Source organism: Microtus pennsylvanicus, chromosome 11 (genome assembly GCF_037038515.1).
Source record: "Microtus pennsylvanicus isolate mMicPen1 chromosome 11, mMicPen1.hap1, whole genome shotgun sequence".
In the NCBI taxonomy this organism is placed as follows: Eukaryota; Metazoa; Chordata; class Mammalia; order Rodentia; family Cricetidae; genus Microtus; species Microtus pennsylvanicus.
In genome coordinates this window covers 58,941,873-58,958,182 of record NC_134589.1, presented here as the reverse complement: position 1 = coordinate 58,958,182, position 16,310 = coordinate 58,941,873, and the positions used below count along the sequence as shown (strand labels likewise).

General features: G+C 47.6%; 1 protein-coding gene across 6 annotated transcripts in view; it reads left to right on the top strand.

The window, feature by feature from the left end:
* Pigl (phosphatidylinositol glycan anchor biosynthesis class L) overlaps nucleotides 1–8,780 on the top strand; it is a 63,233-nt gene extending 54,453 nt beyond the window's left edge. For 2 of the 6 annotated variants that reach the window (XM_075992223.1, XM_075992222.1), the window contains 3 exons: nucleotides 2,509–2,540; nucleotides 7,042–7,175; nucleotides 7,777–8,780. In XM_075992223.1, the coding sequence (XP_075848338.1) occupies nucleotides 2,509–2,540; nucleotides 7,042–7,175; nucleotides 7,777–7,901 (291 nt within the window). In that variant the 3' untranslated portion in view covers nucleotides 7,902–8,780. Of the gene's footprint in view, nucleotides 1–2,508; nucleotides 2,541–6,894; nucleotides 6,974–7,041; nucleotides 7,176–7,776 lie in introns of those variants that run through there. The other 4 variants (XM_075992221.1, XM_075992227.1, XM_075992226.1 and 1 more) reach the window with 4 other exon arrangements.
* The last annotated feature ends 7,530 nt before the right edge of the window (nucleotides 8,781–16,310 follow it).

Genomic DNA, 16,310 nt, shown 5'->3' with positions numbered 1-16,310 from the left:
GAATACAGTTTCCTTGTAATTATTTCGGGCATAAGCTAGCTGGCGGACAGGAGCTGGGGCGGCAGGGAAGCGGCCCGCAGCTCCTACAACATTTGGAAGGTGCTAGAAATTAGTACTCTCGTATCTTCTTCCCAGTTAACCTTGATTCTTTTGTGGGATGATGACACCACACTTCTCTCCCCTCTTGTAAAAACCATTCATTTCCTGGACCAGCAGAGGCCACAGGTACAGCTAAGTATTAACAGTTGCATTCGGTTCATTCATAGTTAAGAAAGTCGCACCACAGGTTTCAGTAGACGATGCAATTTTTTGGGTGAAGATACACAAAAAAGTGTGTATTCCAGGAATGGACGTTTAGCCAAACTTGTTATTCTAAAGACTGGACTGCTGGAAAGCCAGCCATTGGCAGGTAGAAGCAGGGGCTCCACTTCATCCCAGGTCCACACAGAGCCTTATAAATTTGTGCCCAAGTATTCACCAGGAAAATGGTCAGCTCAAGCTTGCTATAAACAAACCCAGAGCACCCCAGCAGACAGCAGGCAAGGCACTTGAGGGGACTTGGATAGTTCCATCCCTGCTTGTGATGCCTGTTTTCTGTCAGCTTGACACAGCTAGGTCATCTGGGAAGAGGGAATGTCAATTAAGAAAAGGCCTCCATCAAATTGGCCTGAAGGAAAGCCTGTGGGGCATTTTCTTGATTGATGATTGATCTAGAGGGGCCCCGCCCACTGTGGGCAGTGTTCCCCATGGTAGATGGTCCTGGGTGTACAAGAAAGCAGGCCCAGCAAGCCAAAGATAGAAGCCTTCTCCATGGTCTCTGCTTCAGTTCCTGCCTCCAGGTTCCTGTTTGAATTCTTGACCTGACTTCCCTGTGATAGACAGTGATCTGGGAGTTTTCAGATGAAAACCCCCCAGAGTCGCTTTTGGTCTTGGTATTTATCACAGCAATAGAGAGCCAACTAGGACACTAGTCAACCCTGGAGGACCGGGGAGGAGTCATCCAGGGCAGGGCACTCAAGGGCACAGCTTTCTGCCAACAGGCTGCCACGGCTGGTATTTCTTCAGACGCTGGAGTGTCGTGGGCTCTCAGAGTTCATGAGTCCTCTCTGTACTTATGTGAGCCCACACTTCAGAGAAAGCAATGCATGGGCACGCTGACCAGCTACTGAAAGTTTTCTCCACATCCTCCTCCTGTCTGCTGAGTCCATCAGACTCACCTTCGTCCTCACCTGTGCCCTTGTGTGGCATTTGACCCTGTCACTCATCAAAATACTGCTCTGACTTGCTGACACTGTTCCCACCCCTGGTCTCCCTGATCATCTCCCAGTCTCTTCCTGCCTTTCTTCCTACCCAAGGCCCCTCCGTGTCCTGGTGCCCAGGGCTCTCTTCCCAGCCATGCTCAGTAAGGTTCTCCAAGGGTCACAAGGGCTGTGAGTGTGATTATATGGTGTGGGCCTCCAGTTCTCACCTCTGGACCAGTGCATCTGCCTCAAAGTCAGACTGGCTCTGTCCAGAGTGCAGGACAAGATGTCTCCCAGGATTCCAGAAACCTCTTTCAGCTTTTCTGATTCTTAGGGTTCCCATGCATTTACCAACCAACTCTCTCTTGACTCCTTCACTTTGACCCCTGCCCCTGAGCCCCTATTCGTGTGTGTCTGTGTGTCTGTGTTGTCTGGGTCTACCCACTTCTTCTGTGTCCCCTGTCCTCTGATCACAAAGCCAGGAAGCAATCCAGCAATTACTGGTGTTGAATTTACCGTGCCCCTTCTTAGAGCAGTGAGCTCAGAGCAGCTTTCATTGTCAGACAGTGGGAGTGAGGGGGGGTCAAAAGGAGAAAGAAAATATGAAACAAAATTAACATGTTCAAACATTCTTTCATTAGACTCACAATATATATGTTGTTTTGGTTTCTCAAGACAGGATTTTTATCTGTGATAGCTCTGGCTGTCCCGAAACTCACTCTGTAGACCAGGCTGGCTTCGAACTCACAGAGATATGCCTGCCTCTGCCTCAAAAGTGTATAATTTCTTTTTTGTTTTGTATTTATTTTTTGTTTTTTCGAGACAACATTTCTCTGCATAGCCCTGACTGTCCTGGAACTCACTATGTAGACCAGACTGGTCTTAAACTCAGAGATCTATCTGCCTCTGCCTCCTGAATGCTGGGATTAAAGGCGTGTACCACCAAGGCCAGCTAACTCAAAGTTTAAAAATAGTTACCTATTTACTCTAACGGGGAACACTTGGCCAGACTGTTCCGTAAGCCGTGCACCAGCTTCTCGATCAAGCTGAGTGGGGATGAAATGCCTGCTCTGCTCCCCTCAGCAATAGCCAAAGGTGTAGAATCCCATATATTTAGATGCTGGTTCATGCAGTAGAAACCATGGGGAAGCTGTGCATTTGGTTGGGCCTGGGACACACAGGCCTTGCTCTGAAGGTCCTTCCTGTTAACACAGAAGAGTTAAAGTGACTCATTCCCTCTCTAATGTTTGTCCTTTCCATCCTCCAGGGCCCTGCGCTTGGAAGGGAAGCTGCCTACAGGTAAGGAGGGCCTGGTTTTATTGCAAATAGACAATGGTTACTATCCCTTTAAGAAATTTACCAGGGGGGCTGGAGAGATGGCTCAGTGGTTAAGAGCATTGCCTGCTCTTCCAAAGTTCCTGAGTTCAATTCCCAGCAACCACATGGTGGCTCACAACCATCTGTAATGAGATCTGGTGCCCTCTTCTGGCCTGCAGACATACACGCAGACAGAACACTGTATACATAATAAGTAAATAAATAAATATTTTTTTAAAAAAAGAAATTTACCAGGGAGATTTTTTTTTTTTTTTGGTTTTTCGAGACAGGGTTTCTCTGTGGTTTTGGAGCCTGTCCTGGAACTAGCTCTGTAGACCAGGCTGGTCTCGAACTCACAGAGATCCGCCTGCCTCTGCCTCCCGAGTGCTGGGATTAAAGGCGTGCGCCACCACCGCCTGGCCAGGGAGATTTGCAAATATTGTCAGCCCATGTGAAATCCATGGATCTATGTATCCATGGATTTCACAGCCTGGGATCAAAATTATTCAAGGGGATGCTGGAGACGTGGCTCCCCAGTTAAGAGCGCTTACTGCTCTCACAAAAGGCCTGGGTTCAGTTCCCTGCACCCATATCAGGCGGATTACAACCTATAACTCCAGTTCCAGGGACATCAGACACCCTGTGCACAAATGTGGTGCACATAAAGTCAGGCAGGTATGAGCACGTGCACGGGCACGTGCACACGCGCGCACACATGCATGTGCACACGCGCGCACACACACAAGTGTTTAAATATGCAGGGGGGAAGGGCACCCGTACAGAACATGAAGATTCTTTTTTCATCATCGGTCCCTAGACAATGCAATGTAGCAACTATTTCCACGGTATTTGCCTTATATTAGGGATTATAAGTAACCTAGAGATGATTTAACATATACAAGAGAATGGGGGTAGGTTCTGTGTAAGTCCTCCATCATTCTATATGAGAGCCTTGAGCATCCATAACTGTAGTGTTTGTGGGGGTCCTAGAACAGCATTGCTGTGCACTGAAGGACACCTAGACACCGAGCAGCCGTGTTGGAAGGTGGGCCACTCCCCCTGAGCCCGTCAGGTCTGTGTGGGGTTCAGACTGTATCCACTGCCAAGCACCCTATCTAGTTGCCTCCCAGGGAAGGTAGCTCTTTTCCACTGCCGACATTCTGTTAGTCTGTCCAAACTCACCTCCCATCACCCACTCAATTAAGGGTTATAAAGGTGACTCACAAGTTTCCTGTAGATTGATGAGCTTGAAATAGTGCACTTTCTAACCCCTCCCTGTGAAACCTAGGACCCCACTGGCCAGTCACTGCCTGGGAGGCATAGGACCCCACTGGCCAGTCACTGCCTGAGAGGCATACAACCCCACTGGCCAGTCACTGCCTGGGAGGCATAGGACATCACTGGCCAGTCACTGTGCAGGAGGCACAGGACATCACTGGCCAGTCACTGTGCAGGAGGCACAGGACATCACTGGCCAGTCACTATGTAGGAGGCATAGGACATCACTGGCCAGTCACTATGTAGGAGGCATAGGACATCACTGGCCAGTCACTGTGTAGGAGGCATAGGACATCACTGGCCAGTGACTATGTAGGAGGCATAGGACATCACTGGCCAGTCACTGTGCAGGAGGCATAGGACATCACTGGCCAGTCACTGTGCAGGAGGCATAGGACATCACTGGCCAGTCACTGTGCAGGAGGCATAGGACATCACTGGCCAGTCACTGTGCAGGAGGCATAGGACATCACTGGCCAGTCACTATGTAGGAGGCACAGGACATCACTGGCCAGTCACTATGTAGGAGGCACAGGACATCACTGGCCAGTCACTGTGCAGGAGGCATAGGACATCACTGGCCAGTCACTATGTAGGAGGCACAGGACATCACTGGCCAGTCACTATGCAGGAGGCATAGGACATCACTGGCCAGTCACTATGTAGGAGGCACAGGACATCACTGGCCAGTCACTGTGCAGGAGGCATAGGACATCACTGGCCAGTCACTATGTAGGAGGCACAGGACATCACTGGCCAGTCACTATGCAGGAGGCATAGGACATCACTGGCCAGTCACTATGTAGGAGGCACAGGACATCACTGGCCAGTCACTGTGTAGGAGGCATAGGACATCACTGGCCAGTCACTGTGCAGGAGGCATAGGACATCACTGGCCAGTCACTGTGCAGGAGGCATAGGACATCACTGGCCAGTCACTATGTAGGAGGCACAGGACATCACTGGCCAGTCACTGTTCAGGAGGCATAGGACATCACTGGCCAGTCACTGTGCAGGAGGCATAGGACATCACTGGCCAGTCACTATGTAGGAGGCACAGGACATCACTGGCCAGTCACTGTTCAGGAGGCATAGGACATCACTGGCCAGTCACTATGTAGGAGGCATAGGACATCACTGGCCAGTCACTGTGCAGGAGGCATAGGACATCACTGGCCAGTCACTGTGTAGGAGGCATAGGACATCACTGGCCAGTCACTGTGCAGGAGGCATAGGACATCACTGGCCAGTCACTGTGCAGGAGGCATAGGACATCACTGGCCAGTCACTATGTAGGAGGCATAGGACATCACTGGCCAGTCACTATGTAGGAGGCATAGGACATCACTGGCCAGTCACTGTTCAGGAGGCATAGGACATCACTGGCCAGTCACTGTGCAGGAGGCATAGGACATCACTGGCCAGTCACTGTGTAGGAGGCATAGGACATCACTGGCCAGTCACTGTTCAGGAGGCATAGGACATCACTGGCCAGTCACTGTGCAGGAGGCATAGGACATCACTGGCCAGTCACTGTGCAGGAGGCATAGGACATCACTGGCCAGTCACTATGTAGGAGGCATAGGACATCACTGGCCAGTCACTATGTAGGAGGCATAGGACATCACTGGCCAGTCACTGTTCAGGAGGCATAGGACATCACTGGCCAGTCACTGTGCAGGAGGCATAGGACATCACTGGCCAGTCACTATGTAGGAGGCACAGGACATCACTGGCCAGTCACTGTGCAGGAGGCATAGGACATCATTGGCCAGTCACTATGTAGGAGGCACAGGACATCACTGGCCAGTCACTATGTAGGAGGCATAGGACATCACTGGCCAGTCACTATGTAGGAGGCACAGGACATCACTGGCCAGTCACTGTGCAGGAGGCACAGGACATCACTGGCCAGTCACTGTGCAGGAGGCATAGGACATCACTGGCCAGTCACTATGTAGGAGGCATAGGACATCACTGGCCAGTCACTATGTAGGAGGCACAGGACATCACTGGCCAGTCACTGTGCAGGAGGCATAGGACATCACTGGCCAGTCACTATGTAGGAGGCACAGGACATCACTGGCCAGTCACTATGTAGGAGGCATAGGACATCACTGGCCAGTCACTATGTAGGAGGCACAGGACATCACTGGCCAGTCACTGTGCAGGAGGCATAGGACATCACTGGCCAGTCACTATGTAGGAGGCATAGGACATCACTGGCCAGTCACTGTGTAGGAGGCATAGGACATCACTGGCCAGTCACTATGTAGGAGGCATAGGACATCACTGGCCAGTCACTATGTAGGAGGCATAGGACATCACTGGCCAGTCACTGTGCAGGAGGCATAGGACATCACTGGCCAGTCACTATGTAGGAGGCATAGGACATCACTGGCCAGTCACTATGTAGGAGGCATAGGACATCACTGGCCAGTCACTGTGTAGGAGGCATAGGACATCACTGGCCAGTCACTGTGCAGGAGGCATAGGACATCACTGGCCATCTGCTGCCTGGTGTCCTACGCTACTTCTCTGAGCAAGTTCTGGCCTGTCCTGCCTTACAAGGGTGACGTGAGATCAAAAGTGACCTAAGTGATGTGTGCCGTCCTTCCAGGCTGTGTCTTCTGTCCACCATGTGAGATGGGCAGGCCCGATACTATCAACATTAGTTTAGCAGCTAGGAAGCTAAAATCCAGAGCAGTTAAGAGAATTTATGTGTCAGGTTTTTTGGGGTTTGTTTGTTTGTTTGTTTTTCCAGAGACAGGGTCTCACTCTGAAGCCCAGGCTAACCTCAAATGCATCATGAAACCCAGGTTTGCCTCTGACTCATGGGAGTCCCCCTGCCTCTGCCGTCCAAGTGCTGGGGTGACAGGTGGAAGCAAGCCACCACACCCAGCGCCTCGTGTTGGAGCAAAGCTGAAATGAGTCTTCAGCTTCCTGACTCAGACATTCCTGTCTCCATCAGCCTCCCTCCACCCTCTGGCAGCCCCTTCCTCTCAGTTACACAAACAGTGGGCGGGAGCTCTGTGGCCCTGTCACTCTTCCCGTACAGGAGAATACTGGTCAAAGTGCCAGCAGGCACCCAAGCTGGAGAGCAACTGCTCAGCCTGCCTTGAGCCACCTAGAGAGGGAGGGTGCTCAGGGAAACGCCCGGCTGAGAGCAGCAGCGGGATCCCATCTGCCATCCTTCCTTGCCCAGGGTGTTCTGTACTCACTCTGCAGTCTGTAAGTGTGCTCCGGAAGTATCTCTACCTCCTGGATCTGCCCTGGTCTCTACTCTCATCCCAGGATGCCCTCTTCATGCTCACCAGCAAAGAAGTGGCACAGGCCAAGGTAAGAATTGCACTTCCTGGATACTGCACTGTGAACCTAGCCTCAGGTCCCTGGGCTCCATAAAGCCCTGCTACCTGGCAAAGCCCCCTGCACAGGGACGAGGCCTGCCCTGCTTGCTAGACGATTTCAGCTACACCTGACAGGCATGTATTTTCAATGACTTGGGCCTTTTTTCTGATTATAAAGACTTTAGATAAATAAATGGCAACACGCTCATTTTAGGAAACTCAGAAATACATAATAATAACATCAGTAGTGGCTGGAGAGATGGCTCAGTGGTTAAGAACACCTGATGGTCTTGCAGGGGACCTGGGTTCAGTTTTCTGCACCCACCTTAAGCACCCTACAACCATCTGAAACTCCAGTTCCAGGGTGTCTTCACCCTCTTCTGGCCTCCATGAGTACTATATACATAAGGGATACATATACATGTACACCCATACATATAAAATAAATCTTTAAAAAAAAAAAGCAGCGGGGCAGGTGACTCTGAGAATCATTAGAGCTGGGGGTGGGGGACTGCGGGTTGGTGTGCCCTGATCTGGTGAGAAGGGAAGGTCTGAAATTAACAGCCAGAGCAAGTGTCCTCTGATTCTTCCAGAAAGCCATGTCCTGCCACCAGAGTCAGCTCGTCTGGTTCCGCCGCCTCTACGTCCTCTTCTCCAGATACATGAGAATCAACTCACTGCAGTTCCTCTGAAGCCAGAAGAGTTTTCAGATCTTTAACAGACCAAGAAGTCCCTGGACCTGGCTTGGGGCTGGCTTATCTCCTTAGTCCGGGGAGATCCCAGCAAAGCAGCCTCGGAGAACAAACCCTATGGACAAGAGTCACACAGACCCTGCTTCCTCCTTAGGGGAAAAAAACCACCAAGACCCAAAACTACACCAACGCAATACTCAACTTTTTATTTTACAATATATACATAGCATAAGCTATGAAAAATATTTTCAAGTCTCAGAGGTTAAAAAGATGCATAGAGCCAGGTGATGGCAGACGCCTTTAATCGCAGCACTTAGGAGACAGAGATAAGCTGAGCTCTATGAGTTCGAGGCCAGCCTGGTCTACAAAGCAAGTTCCAGTACAGCTGGAACTACACAGAGAAACCCTGTCTTGGAAAAAATGCATAGAATTACAATACTTCCAGGTAGTGACATCTGAGATTTTGTACCTGTTCATATTTATTTTGCTATCTATTGTAAATTAAGAGGTTGGGGATGGTAACTTGGTTGGTAGAGTGCTTGCCTAGGTTTGGCCTCCAGCATAGCATAAACTGTGTGCCAACATTGGGCTGTGGAGGCAGAAGTATCAGAAATTCGAGGTCGGGGGCTGGAGAGATGGCTCAGTGGTTAAGAGCATTGCCTACTCTTCCAAAGGTCCTGAGTTCAATTCCTGGCAACCACATGGTGGCTCACAACCATCTGGAATGAGGTCTGGTGCCCTCTTCTGGCCTGCAGACATACACTCAGACAAAATATTGTATACATAATAAATAAATATTAAAAAAAAAAAAAAGAAATTCGAGGTCATCCTCAGATACATAACAAGTTTGAAACCAACCCAGGCTAAAGAAGACTCTTCAAAAATAAATAATACGTAAAAATTTAGGAAGGAACTTTTTGTTTGGTTTTGTTTTGTTTGTTTTCTAAGATGGTTTTTCTATATGGCCTTGACTGTCCTGGAACTGGTTTGTAGGCTAACCTGACATGGAACTCAGAGACACCTTCACATAGACATATATGCAGGCAAAATGCCAATGAACACAAAATGATTTTTTTTTGAGACAGGCTTTCTCTGTATAACAGCCCTAGTTGTCCTGGAACTAGCTCTGTAGACCAGGCTGGCCTCAAACTCATAGAGATTTGCCTGTCTGTCTCTGCCTCCTGAGTGCTGGAATTAAAGGTGTATGCCACCACCACGCAGCTATAAAAATAAATAATTAAAAATAAAAAATAAGAAGAGGGCTGGGCGGTGGTGGCGCACGGCTTTAATTCCAGCACTCGGGAGGCAGAGGCAGGCGGATCTCTGTGAGTTTGAGACCAGCCTGGTCTACAAGAGCTAGTTCCAGGACAGGCTCCAAAACCACAGAGAAACCCTGTCTCGAAAAACCAAAAAAAAAAAAGAAGAAGAAGAGGCCAGTTCAGTCTATGTAATGAGTTCCAGAATAGCCGGGGCTATAGCGAGAGACCCTGTCTAAAAAGGCCTGCATGATGGTGCGCTCTCAGGATGCTGAAGCAGAAGGATTTCAAATTTAAAGCCACCACGATCTACATGGCAAGACACTCTCTCTCAAAACCAGACTAAAACGCAAACAACTTCACATTTGCCTCATTAAACCTTCCATATCATTCAATCTGTAACAATTACAGGCAGGCCAAAACTACGTGACACACTGGAAAAATGCTCTTTCCTAGGGTTGTGGTTATGATTTGCAGAGCCCAAGCTGAAACCTAATAACGATTTCCTTTCAATTTGCTTCATGGATGCTCCGTAATTGTGACAAGAGGGAAAAGCACTCTAAAGGTCTCTTCTGGAGCAGAGGGATGCTGGGGAGGGTAAAATGTCAAGATGCAGGACAAATAACAGGGTCCAGGCGAGATTGGTAGTTATGGAAAAGTACTGTGTCCAAATTCACCATGGGGAAATTAAAAGCCTGCAAAACAGCTGGGGGTGTAGCTCATCGAAGCGGTTGCCTAGGATGCATGGAGACCTGGGTCTGGTTTCCAGTGCTATATAAACAGGGTGTGGTGGTGGTGCCTGCCTGAAATCTCAGCATTCAAGAGGTGAAAGCCAGAGGATCAGAAATTCAAGGTTATGGTGTGAGTGGTGGCAAAGGCCTTTAAGGCCAGCACCTGGTGGGCAGGGGAGGGAGGACATGCAGAGGCAGGCAGATCTCTGTGAGTTCAAGAGAACCAGGGCTATGTAGAGAGACCGTGCCTTAAACAGTGAAAAACAAACAGAACACTGTAACAGTCGGAGGCTCTAATTTCATCCAGAATCTGGCAAATCAACCTGGCAGCTAGTTCACACAGCACTTAGAAACGCCAGCACCGGGCTAGAGTGAAGGGTGCACGGTTTAAAGCACCCACCGCTCCTGCAGAGGGCCAGTTTGATTTCCAGCACCCATGTCAGGCAACTCATTCCCTGCTCCAAAGGGATCCAAAGCCTCTGGTCACCTGCATTCACATATGCAAGCCCACACACGACAAAGACACACAAGGTTTTCAAATCCTTTAAAAAGCCATGGACATCCACTGACAGAACACTCACTTACAAACACCAGTTAGTCACTGGCCACTGAAAACTCCGTAACAAGTACCCCAACACAGAGACTTTTCTGTTCACAGTGTGTGACCAAAATCTAACTTCAGATGAGGTGCGGTATTACATTCGTATAATCTCGGCACTCAGGAGCCCGAGGGAGGAGGAGTGCAAGTTCAAAGCCAGGCTAGCCTGCACATAACAAGACTTTGTCTCAGAAAACAACAACAAAGACCAAAACCCAAGAACAAACATAACACCACCCTTTCTCAAAGAGAAAATAAAACCAAATTCTAGGACGGAGGCTGTGACAGCGGAAGAGAGTCCCAGAGACTATAAATTCAATCACTCACTCACTTACACACTCACTCACACACACACCTAGAAATAAGAAGTTTAGCATGTGGAATCTGTATGTAATCTATAGTCTTTAAATTCTTTCACTTAAAAAAAAGGTGGGGCTGGAGAGATAGATGGCTCAGTAGTTAGAGCGCTACCTGCTCTTCCAGAGAGCCTGGGTTCAATTCCCAGCACTCACGTGGCTGCTCACAACCCTAGCTCCGTTCCAGTGGTTCTGACGCCCTCGCACAGATATACATGCATGCAAAAGACCAACGCACATAAAAAGAAATTATTTTTTTTAAAAGGTAGAAAACAAGTGAACTACAGGATTCAATTTCAGAAAGTCAACACCATAAACCAGAAGGAAGACTTATTTACAGATGAACACTAACAATAGGTACAACAGAAGATAATAGAAAGGATAGTAAGTTTTCTTTGAGAAATGAAATAAAATAAGCTGAGATTGGGGATTTAGCTCAGTGACAGAGTCCTGTAAGCATGATACCATAAATTCAGTCCTCGGCTCCGGAAGAGAGGGAGGGAGGGAGAAAGAGAGAAGTCAGCATATGGAAACACTAAATAAAAAAAGGAGGCAGAAATGGTTTCTGAGACCGAATACATAAATCACTACTGAAAAGTGTTTACAATCCCTTGGCAACCAAGTGGGAAGTTTAGTGGAAATGGGTGATTTCCTAAGCCAGTATCAGAATACCACAAATCCCAGCCACAGTATGATAAATGAGGTCCAATAAGTTTAATAAGTAAGGTTGTATTGCCACATGGGGACTGAAAATCCGTGTCTCTGAACCTTGGTGGTGAGCATCATGGCGGTTTTAGTGAAAACTGGGCTCTCATAGGCTCTTATGTTTGAATATTTGGTCCCATTTGGTAGAACTGTTTGGGAAGGATTAGGAGGGGTGGCCTTGTTGAGGGAGGTGTGCCACTGGGGCTTCTAGGTTTTAAAAGCCCATGCCAAGCCTAGTCTATTTCTTTTCCTGCCTCATACTTGTGGGTCCAGATGTGAGCTCTTGGCTGTTTCTACCACCATGCCTTTGTTCTGCCATGGACTCTAACCCTCTGAAAACACAAGCCAAACTAAACACTTTTCTTGGTAAGTTTCTTGGTCATGGTGTTTTGTCACCGCTATAGAAAAGTAACTAAGACAAGCATACGCGGACACTTTCAGGTCTCCTGCATCCTGATCCTGACTTCCCATAACAGATAACTGTTTGGTGTTAGAAGGGACTATAAGAAAACTGTACAAGAGACTCAGGACCACTTACAAAGCTGGCCTTCCTACCTCAAATGACCCAACCAAGTAAAACGCCCACAGGCATGCCCAGCTGCTTAGGTGTTAATTGATTGCAAATCGTCAAGTTGACAGCAAGATCAGCCACCACCCCTTTAATCTCAGCACTAGGAGCAGAAGCTGGCAGTTCTAGGACAGCAAGGACTACGTGGTGAGATGCTGTCTCAAAATAAAGAATGTAGGCCAGTGAGCAAAGGTGCTTGCCACCAAGCCTGATGACCTAAGTTCAACCTCCAAACATTCGTGGCTGTTGTTTTCCTCTGCCACACGGTGGCTGTAACTGAACCGACAGCTGTCCTGGTTGCTGACTACACCTTGCCACCTCTGCTTCACTGCTAAGGCTGAGGCTGTGGCCCGGGGAGTCTGCACGTCTCACCAAAGCTGTCTATGCCACCTCCACACATGGAGGTAAATGTTGTTTATAACCACGTCTCTATCCTTTTATTTTACCAATAAAGACTTGGGAGACAGATGCTGGGGTAAACACTTGCTAGCTCAGAGGCAGAGAAAGCAGGGGGGTGACTTCCTCCTCTGCCTTTGCCTCAGAAAGAATGCTCTCTTCTATACCTTCTGAAAAAGTATTCCTCCAACCAACCAGATGTCCCGCCCTTCTACTTCCTATGATCCTCTCTGTCTCTCTTTCTCTCTCTCTGACCTCCCTACTTCCCCTCACCCTCTATGGTTACTTTCAGCCAACTGGTTGCTTGCTCCACATCTTGACCTATGGCTGATTTTATTTAAACAATGTAATCTCAGGGTTCACAGTGTGATCAACTACCCTGCAACAAATAGCAAAGGAAAGAACTGACTCTCTAAATTGTCCTCTGAATTCTGAGCATGCTGTGGAACACACACAGACACGCATGCACATGCAGACACACAGTACAAATTAAAATATTTTTTTAAATAGATAAGAAGAAATGAAGGGGGGCTGAAGAGATGACTCAGTGGTTAAGAGCATTGCCTGCTCTTTCAAAGGTCCTGAGTTCAATTCCCAGCAACCACATGGTGGCTCACAACCATCTGTAATGAGGTCTGGTGCCCTCCTCTGGCCTGCAGACATACATGTAGACAGAATATTGTAAACATAATAAATAAATAAATAAATAAATATTTTTTTAAAAAAAGGAAGAAATGAAGGGTACTGTGGTGGTTTGAAAGAAAATGACCCCCAAATGGAGTGGCACTATTAGGAGGTGTGGCCTTGTTGGGGGAAGCATGTCACTGTGGGGGGCAGGGCTTTGAGGTCTCCTATGCTTAAGCTACGCCCAGTTCATTTCTGTTGCCTACGGATCAAGACAGAAATCTCAGCATCAAGATGCAGAAATCAGTTCCCTCTCCAGCACATCTCCCTACACACCACCTTGACGAGAATGGACTCAATCTCTGAAACTGTAAAGCATCCCCAATAAAATGTCTTCCTTTAAAAGAGTTGCTGTGGTCATGGTGTCTCTTCACAGCAACAGAAAAAGAAACCCGAACTGAGACAGACACAGATTTGAAAACACAACTTGCACAGTAATAGGGATGGCTGGTTCATCCGAGGAAATGTTGACAACCTGCTACCTGTTTCGATGTTGTGGAGGTCAACTCCCCCTTATACCTTTCATAGGATCTAGCCGGATAGAGGGGTGGGAGGAGGGACTGCAAATAGAAAAAAAAAAGTCAAGATTAAAGGACTGTTTGTTTGAAAAACAAGAGACACAAGAGCAAAATATGAAAGTAGAAAAATACAGGTAAATATATAGAGACTTTAGTAAAAAAAATACTCTTGGGTCTGGAGGAACAGCTCAGCAAATAAAAGCACTGCTCTTGCCCCTAACATACAAGTAGTGGACATACAAACACACAGGCAAACATATAAAATAAAAATCTTTTTAAAAATTAAATTTAGAGCTGGGTGTGGTGGTGCACATCTTTAGTCCCAGAACTTGGGCGGCAAAGACAGGTGGATCTCTGAGTTCAAAGCCAGCCTGGTCTACAGAGCAAGTTCCAGGAGAGCCAGGACTACACAGAGAAACCCTGCCTCCAAACAAACAGACACAATTTCAGTGGCTCAGTAGTTAAAGGCACTGGTTGCTCTTCCAGAGGTTTTGAGTTCAATTCCCAGCACCCACATGGTGGCCCACAATCATCTATAATGGTATCTGATGCTCTCTTCTGGTGTGCAGGCATACAGACAAATAGAGCACCCATATCCAAAAAAATACATAAATAAGTCTTTTAAAATTAAATTTATAAAGCCAGGCAGTGGTGGTGCATGCCTTTAATCCCAGCACTCGGGAGGCAGAGGCAGGCGGGTCTCTGTGAGTTCGAGGCCAGCCTAGTCTACAAGAGCTAGTTCCAGGACAGGAACCAAAAGCTACGGAGAAACCCTGTCTCAAAAATCAAAAAAAAAATTAAATTTATAAAATACATATTTTTAATTAAAAAACTAAGAATGCCTGGAATTTTTGGGTTTTTTTTGTCTGTTTATTTTTGATACTTACTGTGAAGTCTGAGCTATTTGGAACTTGCTGTTTAGACCATGAGCACGGAGCTTGCCACAGTCCCCCAGCCTCTGACTCCTGGCTACTGGGATGGATTACAGGCATGGGAAACCATGTTGGACTCTGAAAATCCAGTCTTTGGGTTGTGCAGTCCTAGGACTGTCTGACCAGATCCTAACAATGTGGATTTCTCCCAGCAAGCCAAGAAACTGGTTTTTATTTCCTTTCCCCAGCTCGTGGATGTGTAGTCTACAGGATGAGCACAGGCAGGTCAGAGGTCCACGTTCAGGAGCGGGTTCTCTCCTCCCACCCTCGGTTTCTTGGCTCCAGCTCAGGCTGTCAGGCTTCAGAGGTGAGAGATTTCAGCCTCTGCGCCCTAAGTCATGGCTTGTCCTGGTGTAACTGCTCTGGTGATTCTTCCCCTGCGGTGTTTCATTGGCTCCTTGTCTGTCTCCTTTACATTCCCATCATGCAGCTGTCCTCAAAAATCCCTGAAACAGCCTGGTGGTGGTGGCGCTCACCTTTAATCCCAGCACTCAGGAGGCAGAGGCAGGCGGATCTCTGTGAGCTCGAGGCCAGCCTGGTCTCCAGAGTGAGTTCCAGGACAGCCAGGGTTACAGAGAAACCAGGTCTGGAAAACACACAACAAACACAAACCCCAAACCCCAAAATTCCCTCTAGCTACCAAGCACTGCACACGCTGGAGGAGTTAATCAGCAACTGCTCTATTTTAATAAGTGAGTGATTGTGAGGCCGACGACATCATACAGGAACACGCTAATAATTTTTACATGCTGTAATGAAACTAAATACTTTGCTACTTGTAAAAAGAAAAGATTAATTAAATGAGTTAGTCAACTATTTCAAATATTAGAGTTTCTGGAAAATATTAAGTATTTAATAAACATTACATTAAAATTTCTGTACAACAGGTTGGCTTTCTTTGTCTTGTTCACAGCTGCTTTGCTTTCAGGTTCCTAACAACTTTATGATAAAACAAACTTCCGATACTACAGCCTCAGCAAGTGACGACCCAAATCTTCATTTTTCACTGTTGGGTTTTTTTGATGTATATGTATGGTGCGTACATATGTATAATCTGTGTTGTAGTCCCATGTGTGGTTAAGATGCTACATTTTACGTTACACCTATCTGACCACACTTAAAGAGAGAGCAGAAGTGATTAAGGCTGTTGCCTAGCCTGCATGCTGCCCTGGCTGCTAACCACGGCACACAACAAGAGAAAATCAAAATAAACAAAGCAGCTGACCGACCTTCTAAAAAAACGTGGCTAGACATAGTAGCACATGCTTGTAACCTAGCATGCAGAGGACTGAGGCAGAAGTGCTGAGTCACAGGTCAGCCTGGGCGACATCATGGAACTATCAAAAGGAAGAGAGCAGGCAAGGAGAACACAACAACAAAGAGCCCGTCACGACAAAAATAAAAAAATACATGGATAAGAAATAAACTAAAAGTTCAAGCCCAGAGTGATTCCTGTCGCAGCCTGTCCAGGTCTTCCTGGACTAGCTCTGTGGCCTCTGAGCACCTGGCCCACATCTTCACAGCGCACACGAACTGGGGTCCTCCAGTTTCTGGTTGTAGTAGCTCTTCCCGACTTATCTCTTTCCAGTTTGGATGCAGGTGCCTTATCAGTGCCCGTTATTTTAATCTGCTGCTAAGTGACAGGCCTCAGAGCAAAAGTCAAAGTTCAAAGGAATGAGGGACCACAGTAA